The following is a 13,981-nucleotide window of genomic DNA, read 5'->3' as shown; positions in this document are numbered from 1 at the left end:
TCCATCAGGTGTCCAGACTAGGTTTAGCATTAATATGGTGAGCCCCAGGATTTGGGCACCACCAAGATGTTTAGGAGAAGTGACCTGGCCCAGCTTGGAAATAGAAGAGATCAAATCTCCTGGGCTCATCAGAGTGGGATCTGTCAAGAGTGGCCCTTGCACTTCCAGCCAGGATGAGACAGGGAGACCCAGTCTCTTTAAAAAACAAAACAAGCATAGACAGGTCAAGTAGGATGAAGAGTGAGAAAAGGCCTTTGAGTTCAGCACTGGTAACCTTTGAGAGGTCAGTCTTAGTAGACTGGTAGGTGGGAAGCCAGATTATAAAGTGACCCACTGGTAAGGAAGTTGGGAGCAGCCAAGTATAGACTCCTCCTTCTAGAAGTTTGACTTTGACGTGGAGAAGATGGCTTGATGGGATGGCAGGCTAAAGTGAAGATTTTTTGAAGATAAAGAGACCTACATACACATTCGTAGGTAAACCTTTATTTTTAAATGCCTACTATATGCAATATACTGTATCATGCTCTGGGTTTACAGGGACAAATAAAAAACAGTCCCTGCCCTCAAGAAGCTTATATTCTACTAGATAGTATAAACAGCTAATTATGTAAGATAATTTGAGAAGAGATAACAATTAGAGGATAAGGAAAGATTTTCTTTAGAAGGTGTGAACCTTGAAAGAAGCTAGGGATTCGAAGAGGTAGAGACAAGAAGGGAATTTATTACAAGCAAAGAAGGACAAGGAGAAGAAACCAGTCGGCCAAAAAAAAAGTGAGAGAGTGGTGGAACTGTTTGATGGAGTAGAGTCTGGGTGGGAGGAGAGAGGCGTGTTAGAGGCACAGGGAGAGAGCAAGGAGGAGAGAATCTTCTGTCAGCAGAGGATAGAGTGTCTGAGTTCAGGATCCCAGAGGACAGTCAGTTTTGTGTGATGGTAAAGGGACTGAGAGAGAATGGAAATTTAGATTGTGGTTGTTGAGTGGTTTGGAAAGACGCATTAATGTGAATGAATATTGACTGCACTCAGTGGTCCAGCTGAATTCACCTTCTCTGTGTCCTTCCTATATTGTACGCTAACTCCCATCTCCATGTCTTTGCACGTTGTCCACACGTCTGATTCAGACTCCCCTTCTTCCTTCAGAGCGCAGCTCAAGCACAGCTCAAGCACAGCCTGATCACCTCTCTCCTTTCCCTGCTACCTTGTATTCAACTACCTTGTATTTCTTTTGTGTGTATTCTGTATATACATTTTTATATATGCTTAACATATTCACATCTTGTTTCCCTCAAGGAACTAACCCTAATCCTTAAGAACAGAGGGGTTTTTTGTGGGGGGGGGGGGGTTGGTATCGGCTAAATGGTGCAATGGATAGAGCTCTAGAGTCAGGAAGACCTGAGTTCAGATCCAACCTCAGATACTAGCTAAGTGGCCTTGGGCAAGTCTCTCTCTCTTTTTTTTTGGGGGGGGGGGCATGTTGTTTTTTTTTTCTTCTTTTTCTTTTTCGTTTGCAACACATGGTTCTACATAATTTTGAGTTCCAGATTTTCTTCCCTCCCTCCCCCCCTTCCTCCCCAAGACGGCATGGAATACCATATAACTTCCATGTATAACTTCACATTGAATTAATTTACACACTAGTCAAGTTGTGGAGAAGAATTATGACCAATGGAATGAATCATGAGAAAGAAGAAACAGAATCAAAAAAAAAAAACACAACCCAAAAACAAATACAAAAGAGAGTGAAAAGGCAGGGAGAAAAAGGCGAGCATGAAGTGTGCCTCAACCTGCATTCATACTTCATAGTTCTTTCTCTGGATGTAGACAGTGTTCTCCATCATGAGTGCTTTGGAGGTATCTTTGAACATTGTGTTGCTGAGAAGAACAAAGTCTGTCAAGGTTGGTCCTCACAGAATCCATATATCTGTGGTTGTGCATAATGTTCTCCTGGCTCTGCTCCACTCATTCAGCATTATGTCGTGTAGGTTTTTCCAGGTTGTTATGAAGTCCGTATCATCTCCATTTCTTATAGCACAATAATATTCCATTACCTTCATATACCACAGCTTGTTCAGCCATTCCCCAATTGATGAGCGTCCCTTTGATTTCCAATTCTTAGCTACCACAAAAAGTGCCACTATAAATATTTTTGTACATATGGGTCCTTTTCCCACTTGTGTGATCTCTTTGGGATACAACCATAGAAGTGGTATTGCTGGGTCAAAGGGTATGAACATTTTTATAGCCCTTTGGGCATAGTTCCAAATTGCTCTCCAAATGGCTGGATCAGTTCACAACTCCACCAGCAATGTAACAATGTTCCAGTTTTCCCACATCCTCTCCAGCATTTATCATTTTCCTGTTTTGTTATTTTAGCCAATCTGACAGGAGAGAGAGATGGTATCTAAGAGTTGTTTTGATTTGCATTTCTCTAATCAGTAGTGATTTCGAGCATTTTTTCATATGCCTATAGATATCTTTAATTTCTTCCTCTGAAAACTGTCTGTTCATATCCTTTGACCATTTCTCAATTGGGGAATGACTTGTATTCCTATATATTTGGTTCAGTTCCCTGTATATTTTGGAAGTGAGGCCTTTATCAGTGATACTAGTTGTAAAGATTTTCTCCCAATTGGCTGCTTCCCTCCTAATCTTTGTTGCATTGGCTTTTTTTTGTACAAAAACATTTCAATTTAACATAGTCAAAATTATCCATTTTGCATTTTGTAATGCTCTCTGTCTCTTGTTGGGTCACAAATTCTTTTCTTTTCCATAAATCTGATAGTAAACTATTCCTTGCTCTCCCAAATTGCTTATAGTTTCAGCCTTTATTCCTAAATCATGAACCCATTTTGACTTTATTTTGGTATACCGGGTAAGATATTGGTCTATGCCCAGTTTCTTCGTGGGCAAGTGTCTTAACTCCGTTTGCCTTAGTTTCCTCAACTGTAAAACGGGAATAAAAATAGTACCCACTTGACAGGGTTACAGTGAGGATCAGATGAAATATTTGTAAAGTGCTTAGCACAGTGCCTGGCACTTAGTAGGCACTATAAAAATGCTAGCTGTTATTAGCCATTATGAGCTACCTCAACACCTAGGACAGTGCCCAGAATATAGTAGCTGATTAATACATGCTTGATATTGATTGACATCACCAAATCCCTCTCCAACTGTGAGCACTAAAAATTCAGTGCTATTTCCACTGTGTCACAGCTGCCAGACTCCATCCATTGGCTTGTGATCTCACCCTTTATGTCTAAATTGTGTGCCCATTTTGAGTTCATGTTGGTTTGAGTTTATTCTTCATCAATCTAATGATAGTTGCTTTTCCCAGATTTCTTTGTATGAATTGTTTTCTATACAAGTCCAGCAATAACAAACTATGTCTCTTTTACCAATGAAGAGACCGAGGAACAAGAAGGTTAAATGATTTGCATAGCTAAATGAAGAGGGATTCGCCACCAGAATGTTTTGTACACAGAAGCTTGTGAAGATTTTTTAAAGTGTAAAAGAATTTTGATCTGTTTCATTTAAAATGCACAGCAGATCAATTATTTATCTGTTGTCATGTAATACTGAAGTGTATCATCCTTTTATTTTTCCTAACAGTGCAGTGCAGCATAGTAGGTGTTGGCTGAATGAAAAAAAAGACAGACTGAATTATCCAGATTAGCTTTCTCTACAGCTTCACCAGGCAATAGTTAGCAATCTGTTTCATTTTGTGCTACTTAGATCTGACCTGAGTTGATTAAAGGGCAGGGGTTCTCATTCCTGAGGAGTTTAGTTAACTTTGTATAGAGAAAAACACCTGTTACAAGGACCAGTCTACACCTGCTACTTTGGCTAGTTGTCTCATCCAGATCACAAAAAACTCATCACTACTTCTGCTCAGAGAACACTACCTTTTACTGATGGCAGGTCATACTTATATCATCATCATGTAGGAAATTTATGAATAGCACAGCTAGGCTATCATTTGTGTGATGTGATGACACATCAGGGCCTTGAAAACCTATACCTAACATTGAACATGTTTCTTGGGAGTTAAACAAAAACATCCCTTTTGGCTTCTCTGTAATATGATCTACCATTTGAGCCAATGGCTATAGGTTTTTAGTTGTCATCAACCTTGTCATTTCATCACTATACTTGAATATATCACAACCTTCGTTGTTTCATCTGTTATCACACCATTGTTAGCCATTTTAATATTGCTCACGCCTATGTTTAACTCTCACCTGATAGTTTATAATAATGCTATTTCTGATTCATAGTGAAGTAGGTTTGACTTTTGAGTTTAGCTGTGTCAGATTTTAGTTATAGTAATATTCCATTCAGCAAACTTTAATTAAATACTTCCTGTGTGCAAGGTGGTCTGTTTGGCACAGAGGATAGGAAGACAAAAGGAAACAGCTCCTGGCCTCAACACACTTACGTACTAATTGAAGTGATCTAACAAAAGGTATAGCACAAGCAAAACTGTGGAGGGGGTTCGATTGGCGGAGTGTTAGTCCCTGCAAAAATAATGATAATGCTAGCATTTCTATGATGCCTTCTAGATGCCAAGCACCATGCTAAGTATTTTATAAACATGAACCTTAAAGGAAAACAGGGATTCAGAAAAGGCAGAGGTGAAGACAAGTACATTCAAGGAATGGGGGTGTGATATGGTAGTGGCTTGTATGAATGAACAGGGTCAGATGGAGTGTCCTGTTAAGGCAGTTGCTGATAATTCAATTTAGAACCTAAGAGTTTGTTAAGGGGCATAGTTTGAAATAAGGAGGAAAAAGATAGGTGGGAGTCTGACTATAAGTTACCTTAAATGTCACTGGAGGGCCACTGAAGCTTTTTGTTTGGTTGGATTTTTTTTTTTTAAACAGAGAAGTTGAAATAGTCAGACTTTGTACTTGAGGAAAATTATTTTGGCAGTAGAAAGAGACTGGAAGCAAGGAGACCAAAAAGACAGTTATTAGATTGGTCCAAGTGAGAAGTGTTGAATACCTAAAGTAATGTCCATATGAAAGGAAGGGAAGGGATGTATTGAAGGATATTATATAGACAGGATGGACAAGGCTTGGCAAGTGATGGGACATGGGGTGATTAAGGAGGAGAAAAGAGTTAAGGATCACTTTGCAACTTAGGTCACAAACAATGACAGCAGAGAGGGTGATAACACCCACATTTAGAGAGAAAAGATGAATTCTGTTTTTTACATACTGAGTTTGAGATGCCGATCTAGGTTGAAACATCCGTCACACAGCTGGTCAAGAGTCAAGTCAAGAGAAAGCTATTGACTGGACGTAGAGATCTGTGAATCCTGCCTCAGTGTCCACATTGGTAGAACTCTTTATCAGCATTTGGCCCACTCTTTGCCTCGTGACTGCTCTCCTTACTTCCTCACCAAATGCTGTCATAGCCATCCTCTTGTCTTCTGTCCCAGTCCTGTTTCAGAAGTAGTGGTTTTCCTCTCTGAGTGGGAAATGGCATAGTAGTTCTGTTATCTTTTACTCCACATTCTCTCTATCCAGCAGCCCAGGAGGCAGCTGGAAAGAGGGATGACAACTAATCATCACTCCCTCCTTTAGCGTGCCCTGTTTTGCTCTGACATTAGCTGTGTTTACATAAGAGGGAATGAGCCGTAGGGCACAAGACCACATAACTGGAAGACAAATGAGTTCAGAGGCTTTAGGGTTCCATAGATAGTGCACTCTTCCTGGCACCAGTGCTGCTAATGGGAATTGAGATGCTTGGAAGTCCTGGACAAATTGGTCAGCACCCACATTATTATGACAGGCTCTTGTAAGTATTTATTGGCATTTTGACTCTTCTCCAAATTCCATCTTATCTCTAGCTTTCTGTTGTTTGCGATGTGGAGAAATGACCACAGTCTCTTAAGAGTCTCACCAGATTGTTGTTTAGGAGCACTGTTTTGTACCAAAGAATCCAAACCAGGGAATCTAGAAGGACCCTTAGTCATCATCTAAATCCCAATTCCTCATATTACAGATAAAACTGAGGCCTGTGCCCATGAGGCATCATGCATATGATTTTAAGACATGGTTGACTCAAAAGTTAGACAGTCTGGGTTGAAGCTTTCTGACCCTGTTGCTTCATGAAGCAACATGGACTTGGGCAGACCATTTCTCCTTTTTGAATCTTAGTTTCCTCATCTGTTAAATGAGGGATTGGACTTGATAGCCTCTGAGGTCTTTCTTAGTTCTGGTTTTGTAATTCTGTCTTTTGATTTTAAATGGCTCACCAAATGCTGATACTGAGTTAGTGGCAATGCTAGGGACTACAGCATTGCTCCTTTGGCTCCCACACCTGCATTCTATTCCATAAAACTGTCTCTTGCTCTTCCCTTGAGCCGTCCTAAAATGGTGAGGTACTCTCTTGATCCAGAGAACCCCACAAAATCATGCAAGTCAAGGGGTTCAAATCTCCGGGTCCACTTCAAGAACACCCGTGAAACAGCCCAAGCTATCAAGGGCATGCATATCCGAAAAGCTACCAAGTATTTGAAAGATGTCACATTGAAGAAACAATGTGTTCCCTTCCGTCGATATAATGGTGGAGTTGGCAGGTGTGCCCAGGCTGAGCAGTGGGGTTGGACACAGGGTCGTTGGCCCAAAAACAGCGCTGAATTCTTGCTGCATATGCTTAAAAATGCAGAGAGTAATGCAGAACTGAAGGGTTTGGATGTGGATTCTCTTGTCATTGAGCATATCCAGGTTAACAAGTCTCCCAAAATGCGACGGCGTACTTACAGGGCTCATGGTCGAATCAACCCATACATGAGTTCTCCTTGCCATATTGAGATGATACTCACTGAAAAGCAACAGATTGTTCCTAAACCAGGAGAGGGAAGTTGCTCAAAAGAAAAAGATATCCCAGAAGAAACTGAAGAAACAAAAGCTTATGACACGGGAATAAATATGGCATTAGAGTGCAAATAAAAAGCAAAATGAAAACATTTGTTACAGTAAAAAAACAAGACAAAAAAAAACCTGTCTTTTTATTATAACTCACAGTGCTGCCTTTACCTGTCAGCTAAGTATTATCTTGCCAACTCACCATAAAGTAATTATCTTTCTTCTATCTGAATGACTCCTTATTTTGTTTGGTTATAGTGTACACAGCACTTTGACTCTGCAGACTATTGTGGCAAACGAAATTTCACAACCCAAAGCCAGAGCTGTTGTAACAGCAACCACACTGGCATACCCAGGATGGCTGCTAGCACAGATCTTAGATCTATTTTAACTAGGAAAGATAGTTGTTTAAGGGGTCAGCAATCTTGAATTACATTCACTAGTTCAGGGGAAAAGTCAGCACCCTGAACTTCAGAGAAAATACAAGCAGAGAAATAAAGAACAACAAACAGGGCTCTACTGCCTGAATCAAAGCAATATTGCTTACACTTTACATACATCACCGAGTCGAAAGAGCCTTTACCTCTGAACAGTTGGGGAGCTCTGAAAGTACTGCCATTCAGAGTCCTGACCAGGGAATCACCAAGTCCTTCTGATAAGCGAGCCCCCCAAAGCAAAACCTCACCTCAGAGTATATATACACTTCTCAGAGCCAGAGGGCATCGCAACCCTCATGACTCAGGGCCTAATTAGAAATTAGCAGAAGATGTGAGCCTTCCTACAAGCAAGCCTCCCCTAAGCAAGCTTCCCTTAATGGGCTCCACGTGAGGTCTATTACTAGGAGGGGAAGATCTTCCTATTAACATTGCAGCTGTGCATGGCAGGATTAAATATTCCATTTTTTGTTAGACCACCTTGGGTTTTTTGGTACCCCATGCTGCATATCTCTTAAAACATTCTCCGTCTTGTATCTTATCATCCTTGGTCCCTGTCTCACATAATGTTGTTTTCTTAAGCTTCCTCTGTGGGTTAAATCAACTTTGTGCATAACTTGAGCTAAGTGTTAAAGAACATCTAATTTCAGGGGTAAGATTGAGAGAATTCTTGCTTCAGATAGGGGGTTGGAATAGTGGACCTCAGAGATCTATCTCTTCTAGATCTGAGTTTTTGAGATTTTTTTGGTGGGGAGGAGATGTTACTCCGCATGGAGAAAAGGTTCCAGGTGGGAATTTTGTTGGATTCATTTATCTTTTGGCCTTACCTGCTAAGAAAATTTAAAATATTTAATAACAATAATAATAACAGATGGCCATTATGTAGCACTTTAAGCTGTCTACTGTTAGGCCATCTATAGATGTTATAGATGTTAACTCATTTGATCCTGAGTTGAGCTATTCTAAATTTAACTGTTTGGATATTCTCTCGGCTCTAGCACTGTTATACTGTATACTTATTCAAGTCCCTTCCCCATCTCTGAGTCTCAGTTTCTTGACCGATAAAATGAAGGCATTAGACTGAGTGATATTTTAGATTTCATCCAGTGCTGAGAAAATATAATTAATGTTTACTTCAATATTTCAAGCATCAGTGGTGTGATCTGTGCTCCAGTGATGGTCTCCACTTTAAATCCTAATTCCTGATCCTGCTACACTGTAATATATGGTGTCACAAGTCACTGTGTTGTTTTGTTTTTTTTTAATGTGATCTCCCCATGGCCAGCCCTGTGGTGGTGAGCCTGTCCCTGAGCTTGTATTTGAAGCTTTTCTAGCTTAGTGGATGACATTCCAGAGCCAGCCCAGGGCTTCCTCCGAGCCTCAGGGAGTTCTCTAAGGCAGTAGCTCCCAAAGTGTGGTCTGGGGATGTCTGGGGGCGGGGGGGGGGGGGAGTTCTGAAGACCTTTGCAGGGGGTCTGTGAGGTCAAAACGACTTTCATAATACTATTAGTAACATTAGTTCCACTAACTACTGAGAGCATTTGCCTTTTTCACTATCCTCTCTTGACTGCACAGTGGAGTTTTCCAGAGGCTGCATGACCAGTGAATGAAAAATGTAGCTGCACACACGAGATCTGAGTTAATAATTTAGATGGAGAATTATACTTTTGTCTTACAAATAGATGAGTCTGCAATGTGGTTGGACTTGATACTTTACTGGCATTTATTTGGTATCAGGATCAACTAGTTATCGAAGAAGCTCTTCTCTCTGAACTCTTGACCACAAACACAAGGGATGCTGAAATAAGCACTACTGAGTAACTTTCGAATCTTATCGTTTGTTATGGAATAACCGTGTTGACATTTGCACTGAAGATGCAGTAGTAATGGCCGATAAAGCTGCTGGCATCTGAGCACAAAGCAAGGTCCTGGCACCAAACTGCCCTAGTAGTCATTGTATCCTTTCCCAGTTTTGTCCTTGATGAAGCAATAAAAATGCATTAGTTTTATTAAACCTTGACCCTTGAGTACATGTCTTTTTAATATTCTTTGTGATGACAAGGGAGCTGTGCATAGAACAGTTCTGGTGCGTACCCATGTACGTTTGTCTTGAGGAATAGCATCTGTGCAGTTGTTTGAGTTACTTAACTAGCCCTTTCCCCCTGCGGGACACCATTTGTGCTTGAAAGAACAACTCACAAATTATAATTGCTTAGATTTGGAGTATTTTCTCAAAAGTAAGTGAAATTAACCTTTCACTTCCAAGAGAACAAGTTTAGGCTTTTTGCCAATGATAAAATTCAATATTTCAAGTGAAAATTAGAATTGTGAGAAACTTTTATGTCCTAGTATGAACTTATCGATTTCCCAATACTTCAGGACTTTTCCAATGAGGTCAGTGGTGATATTTATAAATGAATATGATTTTTGATACTGTATAATGAAATGTGTCAGTATTTGGAAGATCTATATAACTCAGTGAATCAGTGTTCTCCAAATGACTGCTACATAATGTTACAGTATGATTCACTATGATGTGCAAAATACACAATGAATTTTAATGTAAAAGAGTATGATTCCACAGTGTAATGAGCCTTCAAGAAACTACCACTTGGGAAGTTTTGGTATAGTACCAGAGTACACTTTCTACAATTATCTGGAAAAGCTATCAAAATACTCTTTTTTGATTATATATTTGTGTGAGGCTGGGTTTTCTTCATGTATTCCAAACAAAATATGTCAACAAAAGAACAAATGAAGAAGCAGATATCCAGCTGTCTACCGTTAGGACAGGGCATTAAAAAAATTTGGGAAATATGTAAAACATTGGTACTCACTTTTTTTTTTGTTTTAGAAAATGTAATACTATTGTTTATATTGATTTATAATGGACTTTTTAAAAAATTAATTATTTAAATATTTTTAAAATTATCTGTTTCAATTTCCAATATGGTAAATATCCATAGGTATAAACATATGTTTGATTCTGTAGTCTGTCACCTCTGTCAGGAAGTAGGTAGCTTCTCCATTGGTCCTCCAAAATAACGATTGAGTATTGCGTCGATCAGAGTTCTTAAATCTTTCGCAGTTGTTTGTTTTTATAACGTTGATGTTTTAGTATAAATTGTTCTCTTGATTCTTCTTACTTTATTCTGCATCAGTTCATACAAGTCCTAGGTTTCTCTGAAACCATCCTTTTCATCTTTTCTTACAGAACAGTATTATGCCATTAGCATAATTCATTTTATTCATTACCATAATTTATTTTAGCTGTTCTCCAAATGATGGACACCCCCTCAGTATCCAGTTTACCACTACAGGAAGATCTGCTATAAATGTATTTGTATGTATAGAGCCCCTTTCTCTTTTGTCTCTTTGAGGTATTGGCTCAGTAGTCATATTTCTGGGTCATAGAGTATACAGTTTAATAATTTGGAGAGCATTGTTCCAAATTACTTTCCAGAATGACTGGACTCATTCACAGTTCATCTCATAGTGCATCTGTGTGCCTGTTTTCCCATAGCTCCTCCAGATTTGTCATTTTTCTTTTCTGTCAGCTTTGCCAACCTGATGGTTATGAGGAAGAACTTTAGAGTTGCTTTAATTTGCATTTCATTATTAGTGATCTGGGTCATTTTTTTCATATGGCTATAAATAGCTTAGATTTCTTCTCTTGAGAATTGCCTGTTCATATCCTTTGACCATTTATCAATTGGGGAATGGCTCTTACTTTATAAAATTGAATAACTTCCTTATATATCTTGGAAGCGAGACCTTCATCAGAGAAACTTGTTGCAACGATTTTTTTTTCCAGTTAACTATTTCCCTTCTAATCTTATCAACTGTTGATTCCTAGTTTAAAAAAAAAAGTGGAGATGACAATATGGCTTGCTATAAACATAAAGCAGAATGGATTTTAGCAGTGTTTATAGATACAATAATTCAGGCTTAGCATTTGGGCTGATAGCATATTCTCCTCCATTAAAATCTTCAACCAGAGGCAGGGTGACCACTTGTCAGACATTCCTATTCTGGTGCTGGCTGGACTAGAGGGCTTCAGAGGTCGCTTCTCTCTGTGAGCTTCTGTAATTTGTTGTACTTCTGTTAATTTATTTAAAAGGAAGACACCCTCATGTATAGTTGCTACCATAAAGTACAGTAATAGGCTGCCAGTATAGATATGTTTTAACATACTAAAATTTAGCCTATATCATTGCTGTAGCAAGGAGAAAACAGACTTCGTTAGAGTTGGAGAAACACTTAGATTTTATCTAGTCCAGGGGTAAAGGTTACAGAGAGGCATGCTTTGTCTCAATACAAGGTAGAATATCCTAGTAATTGAGCTGTTGCAAAAATAGAATGGACTACTGCAATACTGAATGAGAGTGTCATGCCTGGAGGTGTTCAGAACGTGACAACAACCTTTGTGTAGTGTTAGAGAAGAGATTTGTACTTCAGGCAGAGGGCTGGAAATGACCTCTGAAACGCCTTCCACCTGAGACAGCAGTCTGTTTGTGCTATGTCATGAGGTCTTCCTGCCCGTTTGTAAGTAGGCTCTATTGTCAGGAAGGTTTTCAGAGTTACTGGGTGGCTAAAAGGTAGAAAAGAAGGAATTATGGAATATGACCACCAGAATATTTCCCAAATGATTCTCCTCACACTGTATGATGCTGGCTAGATGCTTTTATGGTTAATGTCCTCATTCAGCAACTACTTAATAAAAAGATTTCTTAATTGTCTTAATTGCCTATTATGTACAAGGGTCTGTGCTCAGCTCTGGAAAGCAAAGACAAAACAATACAATCTTTGCCTTTAATGAGCTTATGTTCTGCACTTATCATGTTGGGGAAATAAACATTAACTCGATTTTTAAAAACTTTCAAATGTAAGGCAAAATTTATTGATAGACTCTTAAATTTTTTTAACTTTAAAATAACTTTGGAGGGGAAAAATGATGGTAGTTAAAAGACAGGCGGTGTAGTGTAGCAAAAAGAGCCCTTACTTGACTGTCTGAAGACCTGTGTTTGAACCAGCTCGGTCACTGGCTCATTATGGCCCCTTGGGCAAGTCCCTCTCTTTGGGTCTCACCTGCTTTTTTTTAAATGCCTACAGGGCTTAAAGTCAGAATTTGTGTCCCTTTTCTTAAGAAATTATGATTCTCTAGGCCTTCAACTTAAATACCTGTTTCTCTTACAAATAGAAAAGTCTCTCTTGGACAACACTGTTGAAGGAAGCAAGATGGTCTACAGAAGAAAGCAACAGAATGAGAGTCAGAAAACCTGATTCTAGGGGCAGCTAGGTGGTGCAGTCAGTAGAGCACCGGCCCTGGAGTCAGGAGGACCTGAGTTCAAATCCGGTCTCCGACACTTGACACATGTACTAGCTGTGTGACCTTGGGCAAGTCACTTAACCCCAACTGCCCTGACCCAAAAAAAAAAAAAAAAAAAAAAAAACCTGATTCTACTCCTAAGTCTGCATTTGAGCCTGAGCAAATGACTTTCTCTTAGTTTTCTCATCTCTAGAATGAATAGGGGCTCAAAATGAAGTGGAGCTAGATGCTATCTAAAGTCTTTTCCAACTGATGATTCTGTGTATTGTCTCTGTGACATGTACCTTGAAGTTCCCACTGCTAGTTTGATGAGTCTGTTTTCTGATGAAAGTAGCTTTGAAATCAGAATCTTCAAAAAGCATCATCATCATGACATAAAATTTTTTTGGATCCAACCAAAAGTTAGAGTAACTTGTTTCTTTAGCCACAGTATACAAACACTAGGGCTAATTAAATTTATTTCGAAAACAGAATCTTATAGTAAGCAAATCAACGATTGGTTTCCAACAGAAATTTACCATTATAGCCCCAGGTTCTCTCTGGGCCAGAAAGATCACTGTCTTGGTGTGCATTTATCAATTTGTCTTTGCAGGTGAAGAAAGCCAAGATGCAAGATTCAGGAGAGCAGACTTTGAGGTGCGTAAAGTTAAGCTTCTTTATAATCCATTCCAATCTTGTCTTCATTATTTTTGCTTTTCACCTCATCATGTTGTGTGCTGTTATTTGTATGGAATGATGTCACAAATTTAAAACTTTATCATTTACTGTTTATTTTCATACTGCCAAACAACTTGGTTTAAAATGGAAATTTTTCTTCCAAGTAATATTTTTTTCCCCTACACCTCTGTTTACTGATTACGGAATAGTGTCTATTCCAGTCTCCTTTTTAGTTTTTTTTGGTCAGGGGCTATGAGATGGGGGTAGGGCATTGGCTAAAAGGATGCAGTTATATTTTAAAGCAGCTGTTTCCATTTTTTTGGATGGAGAGCACCTGGCAAGGAGGTGAAGAAAAGGTTCTTTTTATCTCACTGAGGATACTGGCACAAGTCTGGTCATAAATTGCTTCAAAAGTAACTAAACTAGGAAAGTTTCAGGACTTTAAAATATTGGTTTTAATACTTCCCTTAGCAGTATTATGACCAATTTAGAGTCTTGTTTTTATTTACTTTCTCAAATACTTGTAGTGATGTTAGAACCATATGTATTTGAAGGCCTCTGGCCTCTAGAAGACTTTTAGATCATCATCTCCTGCTTCCTCTGCCTTCCTTCTTTCCTACTAAGGAAGTTGTAGGAAGTACTGCATAAAGATACTCTCAAATACTTTACTCCTTTTTGAGGCCTGCCCCTG

The 13,981-nt window shown here is 39.1% G+C and overlaps 1 protein-coding gene and 1 pseudogene across 2 annotated transcripts in view; both read left to right on the top strand.

Moving 5' to 3' along the window:
* EYA3 (EYA transcriptional coactivator and phosphatase 3) overlaps positions 1–13,981 on the top strand; it is a 122,861-nt gene that overhangs the window by 49,691 nt on the left and 59,189 nt on the right. For both annotated transcript variants that reach the window (XM_036743928.1, XM_036743927.1), the window contains exon 3: positions 13,226–13,269. In XM_036743928.1, the coding sequence (XP_036599823.1) occupies positions 13,226–13,269 (44 nt within the window). The remainder of the gene's footprint in view (positions 1–13,225; positions 13,270–13,981) is intronic.
* Positions 6,376–6,931, top strand: LOC118836731 (annotated as a pseudogene).

Source organism: Trichosurus vulpecula, chromosome 2 (assembly GCF_011100635.1).
Source record: "Trichosurus vulpecula isolate mTriVul1 chromosome 2, mTriVul1.pri, whole genome shotgun sequence".
Classification (NCBI taxonomy): domain Eukaryota; kingdom Metazoa; phylum Chordata; class Mammalia; order Diprotodontia; family Phalangeridae; genus Trichosurus; species Trichosurus vulpecula.
This window is presented reverse-complemented; position numbering and strand designations above follow the sequence as displayed.